This window comes from Mustela lutreola, chromosome 1, assembly GCF_030435805.1.
Source record: "Mustela lutreola isolate mMusLut2 chromosome 1, mMusLut2.pri, whole genome shotgun sequence".
Classification (NCBI taxonomy): domain Eukaryota; kingdom Metazoa; phylum Chordata; class Mammalia; order Carnivora; family Mustelidae; genus Mustela; species Mustela lutreola.
Genome location: NC_081290.1, coordinates 91614046 through 91630222, shown reverse-complemented (window position 1 = coordinate 91630222; position 16177 = coordinate 91614046). Strand labels below are relative to the sequence as shown.

The 16177-nt window shown below is 34.4% G+C and overlaps 1 protein-coding gene across 3 annotated transcripts in view; it reads left to right on the top strand.

The window, feature by feature from the left end:
• LOC131828746 (bifunctional heparan sulfate N-deacetylase/N-sulfotransferase 3) overlaps window positions 1-13617 on the top strand; it is a 183133-nt gene extending 169516 nt beyond the window's left edge. For 2 of the 3 annotated variants that reach the window (XM_059169713.1, XM_059169720.1), the window contains exons 13-14: window positions 5860-5962; window positions 10895-13617. In XM_059169713.1, the coding sequence (XP_059025696.1) occupies window positions 5860-5962; window positions 10895-11014 (223 nt within the window). In that variant the 3' untranslated portion in view covers window positions 11015-13617. Of the gene's footprint in view, window positions 1-3078; window positions 3180-5859; window positions 5963-10894 lie in introns of those variants that run through there. The other variant, XM_059169730.1, reaches the window with a different exon arrangement.
• The last annotated feature ends 2560 nt before the right edge of the window (window positions 13618-16177 follow it).

Sequence of the window (16177 nt, the reverse complement as noted above, 5' to 3'; positions counted from 1 at the left end):
AACTGATGCATATCCTCCTTCACCAAGCCCTTTGCAGTTCCAAATCCTGCCCTGATCATTTAGTTACTCTTGTTAAAGTAACTATACTGATACGTTTTTTCTCATCAAGGATGAGCAGGAGTCAAACAAAATGTATGTCCTCAGGAATGTAATTTATTGCTTCATATTTTTTCTGCTAGTGGTAGTGAAGACTATCTCTTTAGAACTTAAAAAGAAATAATTAAAATCCTCTAAGAATGTACTGAACTGCAAACAGAGATATGAATTCTCAACTAACCACATAAATCCAGGGTTTTTTTTTCCACACAGAAGAATAAATGAATGAAACTAGGTCTACACAAAGATTTTACTATACAGTCTTGGCATGAAAAAGTACTCCAATTTAAGCACTCTATAAACTGATTCTCTTCAATATAAAAACAGTTCCAATTTCAAAACTATTTTCAAGAAAAATGGCAGTAAGTTTCTATTGTAAGAGTATTCTTTATTCCTTTCTGCAATTGCTAAAAAAACGTATTCACGACTTCCAAATTTCAATGCAGTCATTGGATGGTCTATGATGTCTTAACATGAATTAGTACTGGCATAATGAATTTTAAATGACCAGTGAATATGTAAAAAAAAAAATCCGATTTTCTTGGTCAGGATGGATGTGATTTAAATAAGCAGAAAAGTTTTAAATAATATAAAAGTTTTAACAATATAAATGATTAATATAAATCAATTAAGGAAATAAGTATTTTGCAATTCTTGTTCAATATATCCTTCATGTTTAAAGTGTAAATAGGATTGATATAATCAAACTATTTTAGCTTTCATGTTATATGTTACATATGTTTTAGGCTGATTGATCATTTGAGAGAAACCAGCAAAAATCATGTTTAGCGTGGAACTGTACTAATTTGTATAAACTAATTTACGAAAAATATAAACTTTTTGTTTTTCCATGAACTATGAACTCACAATTATACATAGCCACCAATGACCATGACAAGAGGTTTCATATGTGGAAATACTGGTTAAACACCTGCACCTGACATCTTTATTTCTCAGTCAGTTAACCTATTTGTTAACACAGATGAAACTGGATTGAGTTATATGAATTTTTAATAGAAATTTCCTGTGAAACTTCAATAAATGAACAGTAAGAATTTGAAGGCCAGGGCCTGAATAAAGATAATGCGTTTTGTTTTGTTCTGTGGGTAGGGCTTAACTAAGTCATAAAGAATCAAAGCTGCTTCAGAATTCAAGAAGGTCTTCAATTGTGTCTCATCCCACTTCCCCTAGCAACCAAATTTATAGTCCCAAGGAAGTCTTTCCTATCCCATTCTAGATGAGTTTGAGTAAAAAGGTGCCACATTAAAACTTTTTTCAGTAGCAAAAAGAAAATTAAAAAAAAAAAAAAAAAAGTAGCCATAGTAGCTAAAATCTGTTGGTTCCCTGGACGACCCATGAAAGAAGCACCTAACAATGGTAAGTAGTGAAAAAGATAGTGTGTCCCAATTTCTTAAGATTAATTTGTTTTAAAAGTGGTTGGTTATAACATTTGAAAATCAATATACATGTATATATTCTACATTTCTATGTTTACATATATCTCTTCCTACTAACAGTAGATGTGATAGGTACTACTAGCTCCATTTTTCAGCTAAAAAAAAAAAAAAAATGAAAACAAGCACAGAAAAAACTAAGCCAAAAGTCACTCAGCAAATAAATTGAGGAGTCAGGACTAAAATTCAATCAGCCCACTGAACTGTGCTGCCAATCTATTAAGCTCTTTAAGTTGGCACAAGATGTTAGAACCAGAGAAAAACAATACTGTAAACTGTGACTAATGACTAGTATACCAATAGGAAGTATTTTCTTCAAAAGACTGAAACTTTAAAATGAGCTTTTTAAGTTGTCTCAGGCTTTCTTATAAAAAGAATCCATCTTCAGAAACACAATCACTTGGCATAGTAAATGTGCGATCATGGTGATATGCAAATTAAAATCACACTGAAAGACAACTAGAATGTCTATAATCCAAAAGACAATACCAAATGTTAGCCAAAACGTGGAGAAACTGGAACCCTCATATGTTGCAGATGACAATGTATAATATTTGGCCACTAAGGAAAAGCAATTTTGCATTCTCTTAAAAACTAAACAGAGGCTTACAAATAATGCCACTCCCAAGAGAAATGAAAACCTGTGTCCAAGAAACACTTGTTCAAAGAAGCATTATTAATAATAGCCAGAAACTGATAACCGCATGGTGGGAACCACAAGTGATTCCTACTTTGTTGGACTCTACTTCATAAATTTAAATTAATAGTCTATCATCCCATTGCCTGCCCTGTGATTTTTTTTAAGACTCATGCTTAGTCAATGTTCTCCAGCATTGTGATTTTACGCTATTGATACTGCTTTTAGAATGCTCTTATGAAGTGAGGAAATCTATGTGTTTGAAATGACAAAAAAAAATTATAAATAAGTAAATGAATGAATGAATGCCAAAAACTGGAACTGACCCAAATGTCCATCACCTGGTAAATGGATTAACAAAATCTGGCATATCCACCCCAGCCAAAAAAAAAAAAAAAAAGGGAGGGGGGGTCTCCAGAAAAGACAGACTCAAAGCAGATCAGTGCTAGCCTGGGCCTGGAGGTAACAGCAGGGATTGCTTCCAGTGGGCTCTAAGGAATTTGGGGGGATTATGAAAATGTTCTAATACTGGATTGTGGTGATACTTATACAACTATATAAACTTGCTACAAATCACCTAATTGTATACTTAAGATGGGTGTTCTAAGTAAATTATACCTTTAAAAAACTGTTACAAATAAAACAGGTATCAGCAAAGTGGTTCATTAAATGATAAAAGCATATTTGTGGAGAGGGAACTGATTTAAAAAACAAAAACAAAAACTAACTTCCGTGTTTGTTCCATATTAGTGACACCTGAATGATGGTGTTTTGATTCTGAAATTTACCAGCACTGTTTGCAACTCACTATTCTCCCATGGAAATGTTATTTCAATCTAAAGTTATTTTAAACATACTTGAACTTCTAAGTATAATCTGAATATTCCCTAGGATTCACCTGCCCAAATGTTACCAGTTGGAGGCTGAATCATTGGAGAATTTCAATTGTCCCTGCCTACAAGTCTCTTCCAGTTATTTCTAGACATCTCCAGGTGATATTCTATAGAAATTTAAGAACCAATCCATTCTTTTTTTTTTTTTAAGATTTTATTTATTTACTTGAGAGAGAGCATGCACAGTGTGGGGAGGGGGGCAGAGAGAGAGGGAGAAGCACTCTGCTTGCTGAGCAGGGAGCCAAATGCAGGGCTCCATGCCAGAACTCCAGGATCATGACCTGAGCCGAAGCAGATGCTCAACAGACTGAGCCATCCAGGTGCCCCCACCTTTTTAAGGTTTTATTTATTTGATTGAGAGAAGAACCAATTCATTCTTGTTTTAGTCTAATTCAACAAGATTCTATTGGATGACTATTATGTGCAAGACTCTGGATACAATGATACAGGATCTCATATAATAAAGTAAACAACACAAAAAATTTCCCCCAAAAGGTTCACTTCCTGAAGTCCTCTAAAGGAGGTCCTAGCCATGACTACTGAGTGCCTACCCAAAGAAACGTTTCTTATTGTCTCACCAGATACCAGTGGTACCAAGGGTAATCTTAAAAGAAATACTGTAATGTTCTAAACAGAAACGGGGAGATCTTTCTCTCTTTCACGTCAAGCTTCTTCACCTGAACTCTAAAATTGCATTGCTGATGTCTTCCAACTCATAATGTGAACATCAATCCCTTCACCTCTAGCACAAGTCACCTGGAAAATAAACATGATCACTCTTCTGCCTTCCTCTCCTTTTCCACTCCAACACACTTAGGCCATTGCCTGTGAGCTTATGCCTACAGATGCCTGGATGGATTAACTGTACAGACTGATGAATTTTGACAAATGGTTACAGTTGTCTATACTACCACAATCAAGACACAGAACATTTCCATTTACCCAAAAAGTTTCTTCATGCTCCTTTGCCCCTCACTCCCGATCCCCAGCAACCACTCATCTATTTTCTTTAATTTAGCATAGTGCTTTCAAATTGTTATAGCTTGATATGTCCTTTCCATTCCTATACACATTTTAGAATGATCCTTACAATTCCTACAAAATCCACAGGGGTTTTTTATTGGAATCACACTGAATCTATAGATAAATTTGGAGAGAGCTGATACTTTAAAAATACTTATTGTTTTGATCTGTGAACATGGTTTAGCCTCTTTGTTTGTGTCTTCTACAGTTTCTCTTAACAATGTTTTATAGTTTTCAGTGTCAGATCTTGCAAATATTTTGTTAAATTTTTCCCTAGGTATTTCACATTTTTAGGCTAACTTAAATGTGTTATTTCAGTTGCCAATTGTTCACTGCTCACACTACAATTTTAAGAAAAAGTCAGAAACAATATTTTTAGTAATGTGGATTTTAAAACAAAATGAAAAAGTAACCCCAAGTGATAATTATTTCTAATGAAGAAGAAAGTAAGGCAATAGAATTATCAAATTACAAAAGCAATGTGAAAGAATTATCATTGCTGACTCTTACTTTTTATATTCAAGCATGGAAATTACTATTTATTCATAATGAATAATACTATAAAATGTAACCAGAGACCAGTGGAGAAGAAAAGACACTGGACTTAGAGTAAGGAGGCCTAGATTTAAGTCATGACCCAGGTATGGAAAAAATATATAGTCCAAGAGAAATAAACCTTGACAAACATTTCCTTCTTTTTCATTTTTTAATTCATCTAACATTTAGTGAACATTGATGAAAAGCCAAAACACGTTAAGTGCCATAAAATGGGAAGAATCCTGTACTCCATATCATTAAGGGATTTTAATGAAAACTCAAAAGGAAAAAGAATTACATAAAATACTTTGGTAAACTGGGACACCTGGGTGGCTCAATCAGTTGAGCATCCAATGGCTTCAGCTTAGGTCAAGATCTCACAGTTATGAGATAGGGTCCACATTCAGCCCCCTGCTCAGCACTGAGTCTGCTTGAGATTCTCTCCCTCTAACTCTCCCCTGCTTTCTCTGGCTCTCTCTCTCAAATAAATAAATAAAATCTTAAAAAAATTCATTTTGGCAAACTAAAATATAAGTTTAGTATGTTAACTAACTGGAATTAAAATTAAAATGTAAGAAAATATTAAATAATAAACAAATAATACCATGTGAAAGATTAAAAATAAATAAAATATAAATGTAATGTGCTACCATTATTTTGATTATAGTTATGCCATGAAAATCCACATTTATAGGTATTGTGACTTTAATACAGAGCTCATACCAAAATAAGAAAGGGGCTATGGAAAAAAATTAAGTGGATGACAGCTGAAGAATCCTAAGATTAATCACTCCATGGCACACCAAACACTTTCTCTTCTATTATTCTGTAATTGTATGGTATAAATACTACCTAAGTCCATAGATATGGATGAAACCTGACTTGTCATTTTTAAACCCTACAAAGGAAAAGAACAGACTTGAAATTCATAAAACTTTTTCCTTCCAGATGAAGGAGGTAGGCTTATTAATTTCTATTAATAGAAGACCTTCTGCTGACAATTTTTCTATTAGGAATCTGGCAAACTTACAAATATGACAGATGGACTAAGAATTCAGAAGTATGCCAAAAGAATTTATGCAAAGTGACTTAGTCAAAAATATGCCAGTTTCTCTGGTTATAGATTAAGATCCAAAAATATATTCATGGTTTTGGTCATTATAACTTATAAATTTCTTTAAAAATACTTTTTGTGTTTTGTGTTTTTAATTTTTTTTAGGTTTGATTCTCATAAAGGTTTCTGGTGTCAATTATTGGAAGAAGGTAAAACAAAATGCCTAGGAAAGAGCAAAGGAAGAAAATACCCTCCAATGGATCCTGATGTAAGTATAAAGCTTATAAATACAAACTAAATAAGCAAACTAATAAATAATATGTATTTTCTTATAAAAGTGGTTAAAATAAAAAATTAGTCCTTCTAAAAATTACAAGTGACATGTGGATTTCAGTGTATCTAGGTTGTTTATTTGGATTTTTCCAATGAAACACGTCAAGCAGGAATAAAGGAAAACAACAGAATTTTCTATTTTGAAGCAGAACATAGAAGGCAACGTCTGATTACAAAAAGAATGATACATTCATAGAAATTTTAGCACTAAAAATGTTAATTTAAACCAAGACAGGAAATACATCAACTGGAAATTAAAAACAGGACCAAAAGATTTCTATTTTTTCCCCCATTAAGTCATGCTATAGTAGTAAATGTGGTCTGCATAATACTATTTCTTTAACAGTTTTCTTTGGATGATTATTAAAATTTACTTTAGAGCACTATAAAAATAACCCTTACACATTAATAGAAACTCAAGGGTATTTCCATGGTATCTCACATTAATAATTACACATTAATACACACTAATTAATAATTACACATTAATAGAAACTCATGGTATTTCCATGGTATTTCAAGAAAGTAATATAAAATACATCACTTTCATTTATGTCCAGGCTATTTCTCTATTTATTAAACTAAAATGTTTAAAAGACATTGTAGAACATCTTCCTTAGCATTTTATTTTACTCCTATCAAACACAGACATAATGAGACATAATATTAGATTTTGTGGTAGAGAAAGATAAGAAAAACAAATTTTAGAATATCAGTACTACATTGGACATTCTTTCCTGCTTTGTCAAAGATTAATTGACCATAGAGTTGAGGGTCTATTTCTGGGCTCTCTATTCTGTTCCATTGATCTATGTGTCTGTTTTTGTGCCAGTACCATGCTGTCCTGATGATGACAGTTTTGTAATAGAGCTTGAAGTCCAGAATTGTGATGCCACCAACTTTGGCTTTCTTTTTCAATATCCCTTTGGCTATTCGAGGTCTTTTCTGGTTCCATATAAATTTTAGAATTATTTGTTCCATTTCTTTGAAAAAGATGGATGGCTTAAGTGGTAGAATAATAAATGAAACAAGATGGGATTGGGAGGGAGACAAACCATAAGTGACTCTTAATCTCACAAAACAAACTGAGGGTTGCTGGGGGAGGGGGGTTGGGAGAAGGGGGGTGGGGTTATGGACATTGGGGAGGGTTTGTGCTTTGGTGAGTGCTGTGAAGTGTGTAAACCTGGCGATTCACAGACCTGTACCCTTGGGGATAAAAATATATGTTTATAAAAAATAAAAAATAAAAAATTTAATTAAAAAAAAAAGAATATCAGTACTTCCATATTGATACTCCAGAAATATTACTGTGTAATACATTCCAAGGGTTTATTAACTCACACTTCTGACACCAAATGTGCCACATTTCATACCAACCAAGCATGCAGATTTCTACAGATACCAACTAAGTGCCCTGTAGTTTAACTCAATTGTGACACTAACCAGTATAGACTCCACATGTAAAGGACTTACTACCACAGGCCTGCCCTTCCTTCAGACTATAATAGCAAGTAACAGGTTCCTAGGTTACTTACTTCTGTCCAAAGTGGCTATAAATCAAGGGTTCTCATGACCCCTTCCTCAGGTTTTAAAATTTGCTATAACAGTTCAGAGAACCCAGGGAAACACTTTATTTTCTATTATTATAAGAGATAAAAAATGAATAACCAGAGTGAGAGGCACATAGAACAAGGTCCAGAAGGGTGCTAAAGCATAGGAGTTTCTGTCTCTGTAGAGTTTATGGTGTGCCACCCTCCCAGCACACAGATGCATTTACAAACCCTGACATTCTCCAGAGTCTTCACTTCAGGTTTTTATGGGTGTCCCATTAACATAGGCATGATTGATTAAATCACCTGCCATTAGTCATTACCTCAATTCCCAGTCCCTCTTCCCATCTTTGGAGGTCAAAGGATAGAGTTGAGAGTTCCCAACCTCTAATATTATGTTTGGTTCCTCTAGCAACTACCACCCCACCCTCTCCATCTGACACTATCTGTGGTCCCACCAAGAGTCACCTCATTAGCATAAACTTGGGTATGGTTTAAAGGGCTTATTATGAATAACAAAACACACTCCTTTCATCCCTATCACTGAGGAAAAAAATGGTTTTAGAAGCTCTGTGCCAGGAACCTGAGATGAAAACCAATTATATATATTTCTTATTATGTCACAATATCAAGTATATACTGGATTTATTTGAAGGCGTAGAGTGGTTGATTTTATGCAAATAGAGACCAGAGAGAAGGCAAGAGTAAAAGAGGCTTCTTAAAGACCACAGAAACACGAATGTGAGAATGTTTGAGAGAAGGCAGTATTATCACGTTGCTTGCTTCTCCCCCTGTTACAGAAAAATGCCAGCACCCAACTCACCAAAACATCATAGAATGCATTTAATCCAGGTAAATTAAGAAAGTTGTTGGCCGGGGCGCCTGGGTGGCTCAGTTGGTTAAGCCGCTGCCTTCAGCTCAGGTCATGATCCCAGCGTCCTGGGATCGAGTCCCACATCGGGCTCCTTGCTCCGCAGGGAGCCTGCTTCTCCCTCTGACTCTGCCTTACACTCTGTCTGCCTGTGCTTGCTCTCGCTTGCTCTCTCTCTGACAAATAAATAAATAAAATCTTTAAAAAAAAAAAAGAAAGTTGTTGGCCTACTCCTACTTTTACTTTGTTTATGAAAATAACAGTGTAGAAGAATAAAACCTGACATTCTAAATTAATACCACTAAATCTAGGGGCCCCTGGGTGGCTCAGTGGGTTAAAAACTCTTCCTTTGGCTTTGGTCATGATCCTGGGATTGAGGCCTGTCTCGGACTCTCTGCTCAGCAGGGAATCTGCTTCTCCCTTTCTGTGCCTGCCTCTCTGCCTACTTGTGATCCTCAGATAATCCTCAGTATATAAAAATCTTAAAAAAAAAGAAACCACTAAATCTAATATCTCTCCAGATCAAAAGTATGTAGTAGATTCTTTAATTTAATAATAGGCCAATAAATAACCTGATATTGAAGGTGTTATATGATTCCTTCTTTTTATACTTTTATATTATAAATGTATATATTATCTCCTCTTATTACATTATTTTACATGAGTTTGTATGAAGTAGTCAGATTACATTTACTTACATTTGCATATATCCTATCTGTGGTTTTATCTAAAATATCCCCCCTTCTGAATGACTGTGAGATAACAATTTATGTTCAATAAATTCTACATACCACAAAGTTGTATCCTAGTAAGTTTTGGCCTGAACATACTAGACTCCAAAATAGAACATATCAGACTCCAAAATAGAACATATCATACATTGCAAATCTCATTTCATTTTTCTTGCCATAATGAGGGAGCAAAGCAACAAGAGGAAAGGTACTTGAGTAAGTGGACATGATTACGGGGACACGCATATACACAATAGGACACAGGACAAAGTTTGTCTGCAATGGCACATTGACACAGGCAGACAGGTTTGAAAATGATGCCCAAAAGGTAGAGGTAAGGTTGAGATAATCCTCAATATCAGAGGTTCAATTCAAACACCAAAGGGATGGACAGTAGAAATGGATCCCAGGAAGTTCAATCCTAGACCTAGATAAGATGTTGTGCAATCACTTACCATATGAAAATATTGGGTGCAAGCTGACAAGAGAGAAAAAAATGGGGAAGTACAGAAACTCAGAGACAAAGATGTAAGGTTCTTCCCTAGATTCCAGGTCTGGCTGGCAGCAAAGGAGGCACAGAATGATCAGGCTTCCAGATATAGTATCTGGGAAATAAAATTTATCTGTACTGTTTTCTTTTGTCTGAGTGTGCCAGCTCAGCCTGTCGGTGGTTTTAGAGCTAATGACTGAGGAAGACCAAAAACAGAAATGAGACAGACAGGCACAAATCACACAGTGGTTTGGGTTCTCCCTTGATCCCGGTAGTGGTTAGAATTTAGCACAACTATTCTATTTAATTCCAGTGATCATGATTCCTACAAAAATCACTGTTACATCAATCCATACCAAATGAGACTTTCTTCTATGGCTTTTAAAATCGAGTACCAGATATGACATTTTAAAAGAATAACACAAGGAATTAAATAACAAAATGTTTAAAGGTTCAACTCTGCTGAAAATCTCAGAGTAGTACAAAGCCTGGAGGTACAGATACAGAGGCAGAAATCCTCCCTTTACAACATTCCTAACAACAGTCATCCAACTATATGTGAATGCCACTAAATGCCATCTCACAGCACAGCCCTTCCCAGCTTTGACAAATTCAATTATTAAAACCTTTTCCTTAGTGAAGAGAAATCTACCTCCCTCCAAGTCAAGATAGTTTACAAGGCATTCTTTTCCTTCTTTGGGTCAAATCACACAAATACAGCAAGCTAGAGGTAAACCTGGTTTACCTACTGCATTTTCAAGCCTACCACAATACTGGTTTTAGCAGTATGCCTTTGTACACCTTAAAACTCTCTTAAGAAAGTATTATGTACATTCAAAATCTAAACATAAATTAATGATGACCAAGGAGTATTAGATATTGTGCATGTACCAAACTAACATTTTCCAAAGCAGAAGTGATTTGAAGTCACAGCTACTTTTCTAGCAACTCAATCAAGTTACTGTAACATTTAATTCTGCACAATCAAGTAAATCCCATGCTTACTACAAAATCTCTTTCCCTGCTAAAAACAGTGTATGTACCTAGAGCATCTATTTTGAAGAAGAGAGTCGCTGTGTTTGTATTGTGCTAAATAAATAGCCCACATGCTTAATATAAATCTCAACCCAGGTATGGTATAATTGATGCAGATTTAAACGTCATCACAGTAGATGAAATATACTTTAATCCTCAAAGTGAAATGTCCTCTTATATCCCACCTCAGAGCAGAGCATTTCTGTCAAGCTACTACCGAGATCACAATGTGGAACTGTCCAAACTGCTACACAGACTGGGGCAGCCTCTGCCATCCTGGCTGAGACAGGAGCTGCAGAAAGTGAGATAGCACTGAGAAAACATCTCGAGAATCCATCTGCCATGTAACATTCACCTTTCACAAAGCTTCCAGAAGCTACCAAAAGGCTGTTTAAAAATATACCTCTTCAAATAAGAAAAAAAGAACAAAGTTCCTTCCATGTGCTGGCATGTGGATGACTGGGGGAAAAAAACAAAAACAAAAACAAAAAACAAAGAAAGAAAGAAAACATACCTGTTACAAGCCTTGAGGCCTATGGCCTTTCTCTTAATCCATATCTGAGCCTGTGGGATTATTGTAGACTACTGTGCACTCATGTGGAAGTCAACTGCAACCAATATAGGTGTCAGATGCAAATGCAGAATTGTTCCATTTCATAGTAATATTTACACTTTTATATATCAACTAAAATTGTGTCTCTGTAGATTTTTAGATCACTGTTTGCCTGTAAAATGTTTTCTTATCCTTTGATCCTATAAAGTGTCCTACAAAACAAGAAGCAAAATAAACATCATAATGTAGCATAAAATGCCAAAGGCGTAATACCCATGAAGAATGCTTGCCAAGATATAAATCCACTGGATACTTAGAAAGAATTGTAAATTATAATTTGTTGCTAGATCAGAGAGTGGAAAAGTTCTCTACGAGGTTTATCTATATCAAAATAAAAAGGTAAGTGCTATAGCAAAAAAAAAAAAAACGTGATTTTTCATACACATACTCTAGTGCATTTATGTAAAAATTACTAACTCCTCTGTAGTAATTGTTATACTGAGATATGTTGTAAAGTCATCGAAACGTATATGGAAACATGCTGAATATACTAAAACAGTAAATGGTAATGTAAATTGTACTCACGAAATCCTCTAAAAGGGAGAAATTGCAGGGGTCTGAAGATATTATCATTGACAACTTATATTCTCTTTTTGTGAGCTACAAATCTACTCCAATAGTTCTCACTGGTTCTACAGAAACACTTGCATAGAATGTGAGCTATGTGTCATCTCCAGAAACATACTGACTTTTAAAAGTAAAAAACTTTTTTAAAAATTTTCTCCAGAACAAGACCTATTAAATGAAAACTAAGCACAGTGTCTTTAGATGATGTTATTCATATTTAAATTATAGAAAAATTGCATCTTTCCAGATAGTTCAAAATGAAATTGTATAATGTAGAGATTTATAACAAAAAACCAAATTGATATATGATTTTTAATCTCATATTTCCCATGATACTTTTAATATAAGGCAGAAGAAAATAAGCCAGGGCCATGTCTCCCTTTTTTTAGAATATTTTGTATGTTCTCTCATGAAAGGCAATAAAACATAGTTAAATATAAAGATTATCTACCAAATTAAATGGAGGAAGTACAAAGATGAGGCAGACATGATTCCTTAACTTAAACTTTAATTGATCATATGGTTAATAAAGTATTCAGAAAAGAATCATACTTATTGTCCTATGCTTACATTTAATTAATTTTTAAATTCACTGTACATATAAAAAAATTAAGTAGCAAATTCCCTGCTATGATTACATAAGCCGTTATAAAATGTTATCATAAGTATGATCAAGGAAAAAAAAAGATATGCAAGGAAAAGTCATAGCCCAAATATTTTCTTGGTCATTATAATGTGTGAAACTAAACTCTATCAATTACTCACTAATTAGAAAACAAATTCTGAGACCCTTCCACTTACTACATTATAGTTATTAAATATTTTTTAAGGTCTTATGCTCCCAAATGATATACTGTTTTAAACAAATACTCTAATAGCCAAAAGAACTGGAGAAAGAAAAAGTTTTCAAGACCCCTACTGTAAAAGCAATATCAAAGTCATTTGGACAAATATGGTGAACTCAATCTTCATGCTTACTGCTAGCCTTTTTAAAGCAGCATTTGCCCAGCATGGTAGGAAAATGAATGTAGTGTTTCACCTCCACTAATTTAAGAAAACTGGCTTAAGAGGGGCACACATAGTAAGAGTAAGCCCCAGCGGTTATATACAGTATCGTGGTTTTATTTTAGCATTTCTACTGATAAAAAAAAAAAGAAAGAAAAAGAAAAAGAAAAAAATGATACATTTGTGTTTTAATGATGAGACGTGTATTTAAATTTCTAAACAAAGCTGCTCCTGGTACAATTTTGTCTAGGTAAACTGAGCAAGGGAACATCATACCCTTTAAGATAAATGTTAAAAAACATACTGGATGCTTGTATAATGAAGGAAAAAGGAAAAGATCATACCAAAATTTACTCATTCACAGGAAAGGCATTATGCTATCTATAGTAGCAAACCTTTGAAAGGATTTTTGACCACTTAATATATCTTGGAGGCAACATCAAATTCTAGAGTACATACATACTTTCTACATTATATACTCCAGCTGGTTATTAAGATATTCTAAAAGTAACATAAATACATATGAGAAAAGAATGAGAGCTAATGTGATTTAAAACTGGCTTTGTATAGAATTCCTTTTTCATTGCTTAAAATTGGAACTTCCTCAGGAAGAAATGAAATGGTTATTTCAATGTTTATAGCTATGATATTCTTGTCATTCACATTGAATGAAAATTACTGGAAACATTTTTTCTCTGAGTTTTTTAAAATAAAAAAGCTGAATATAATTCTGATAGTAGCATGGTACCTCATATGTACAACAATAAACTGTGATAAGAAAATGAAAAGTTTGGGCCTGGTGATTTTAGGTAATAAGCAGGTATTTGATTGTTTGTGTTTGCCGGGGACAGAGTGGGAGGTGGTTATAGAACCCAAGTGCCACTAATATAACTCAAAATGGAGAGATGCATGGAAAACTTCCAATTAGAAAATAGGTAAGTTTATTTTTAATAATATAACCCTGCACAGATCCCTCTAATCAATAGTAGCCTTTTTTTTTTTTTTTTTTTTTAGTTCTAATAGATAAGAAGCAACAACTAGGGTCACTGTGGGATCCTAGAGTCAGAGAATAAGAGAAACAGCTGTTACTTAAACTTGAGAACCTGAATGATTACAGTGTTTCTTACCTCCAGTACTTTGTTCTGCTGCCCACAAATGGTCTCCTTTCTTTAGAGCTTTAAAAGGTGTCAACTAATTTCTCTTTTATTACAAATCTATCCAAAAAAATCTCTGCCCCAAAAAACACAAAACCAAACAAACAAACAGATGTGCGGGGAGGCAGCCATTTATCCAGATCTTCCACAAACTTTTTTTCCTCTATTCCAGCCCCTTTCTTCCCTAGAAATCAGATTTTCTCATGTTGCAATGCCCCCCAGCCACCCGCAAGTACATGCACCATTCCATTTCCCCATAGGTTTGTCTCCCACACACAGAGTTCTCTAGAATGGAATACATCGGACGACTCATTTTCTCTCTAAATATGTTATCCTATGTTCCATCTACTCCAAGACCAACTGGTGATGGCTAATAAGCCAACTGCATCAATGTTAGTGGCTTTTTGTGACTTAAAATATTATACTTTCCAGAGATATCAGTACTGCAATTTCCAAGAGAGATGTTTTAACCTGAAGTCTAACTAATGCGGAGGCACTGAACTGTTCATACGTTTGGTATGGAGGAATTTCTCTAATTTTAAATTAAATTCTATCACTGAATTCTATTCTCCCAAAGCTGACTCTTCTTGGCTACCACCTACGACATAGCTGCTGCCTTCTTCCTGCCCATCCCACCCCACGTACACATACCACCATCCTGAAATAGCTGGCAGTCATGGAGAGAGCAATGAATACTTAAGAAATTATTTGTGTTGGATAGAAATATGTACCTTCTCTTCACTTACTTTACCTAAGAGCAGACTGAATTTACAAGGTCAAGCCATGTCTTGGTCAAGCCAAGACAGTGTGACATTTATTCCATTCTCAAGAAAACCTAGACTCCACTTTGAGTATGCCACTCACCTGCAGCTAAGGGTACCTAACAGAATTTGGGGGCCACGTCCCACTACCCAGTGCTACCACTAGTAGTTGCCATTTATTGTCCTCAATAAATTGTCTGATAGAGTTCTCTATACGTTCACTGCTCTCAACAAAGGTCACAAAGAATTTCTTCACTTATTTATTATTATACGAATTGTACTCCTCGTACCTTATTATTATTCGAAGGTACCCCCTTGGACCTTCTTCCATTAATCATATATCAATCTCAATCTGTGAGTTTCTATCATTTCTCAGCCTCTGCCCAAAAGTTATAATTATTAAGACTAGTAAATCTTAAAATTGGAACCCACTATATTTTCACCATCTCCTCTGGAGCACCTCTTAGAGAAAGGAATCATGACTAGTGTCAGTAAGTATTAAAGAAAGACGTTTACTTTCCAGATCTAGGCAAATATTTTACTTGCCTAGCAATCCCTTTCAAGGAAGTGAAAAAAAAAATTTTCACAAATTTATTACCCGCAGCATAAAGTCTCCAAGATATTGTTAGGAAGAATGTATTTACCCACATTTTATCATACAGAAAACTGAATTAAACTTAATGAAATGTGAAACATTTCCAAAGCACACAGGATCTGTGACAAACCTTACATAAAACTGTCTACATCAAGCTGCTTCTTGGTGATGAGGGGATAAATTAAGTACAGGAACTGCCTGCTGTCTACATATCTGATGCCAAAATGCTCTATTTCAAATCAATAACTAAAATGCAAACCAGATCTTGCTCTTAAATATTATGCATAATTTGTACAGTCGGACCAGAGAAGATTGCTCTTTTTTTCTCTATTTGGTAAATAATATTCTGAATCTGATTCTTTTTTTAAGTTTCAGCCACTTTATACAGAAATGCAAGCTCAAAATGTTATATATTCCTAGTGTTCTAATGTATCTTTTCAGAATTTATGAAATTTATGTCCTTTAAAGCAAACATAACTATTTTTTATTTATTTTCACCTTAATTAAGATGTGCTTTCTTGATAAAAAATGTTAACCATCATCTGAACTTTCAGCAAGTCATAATCACTGATCACAGATCACCAGAACAAGTTTAATAATTATGAAAACAAACACAATTCCTAAAGTCCCACAAAACCTACTATCAGAAAATAAAGTCTATCCCATACAAATGAATATGTTCAAAAAACTTTTACAAAGTTAAGGATTATCATTTTAAAAATAACAAAAGGCTATGAAAATATAATATTGAGAAAGTCTCACTCCCATCTAGGATCAA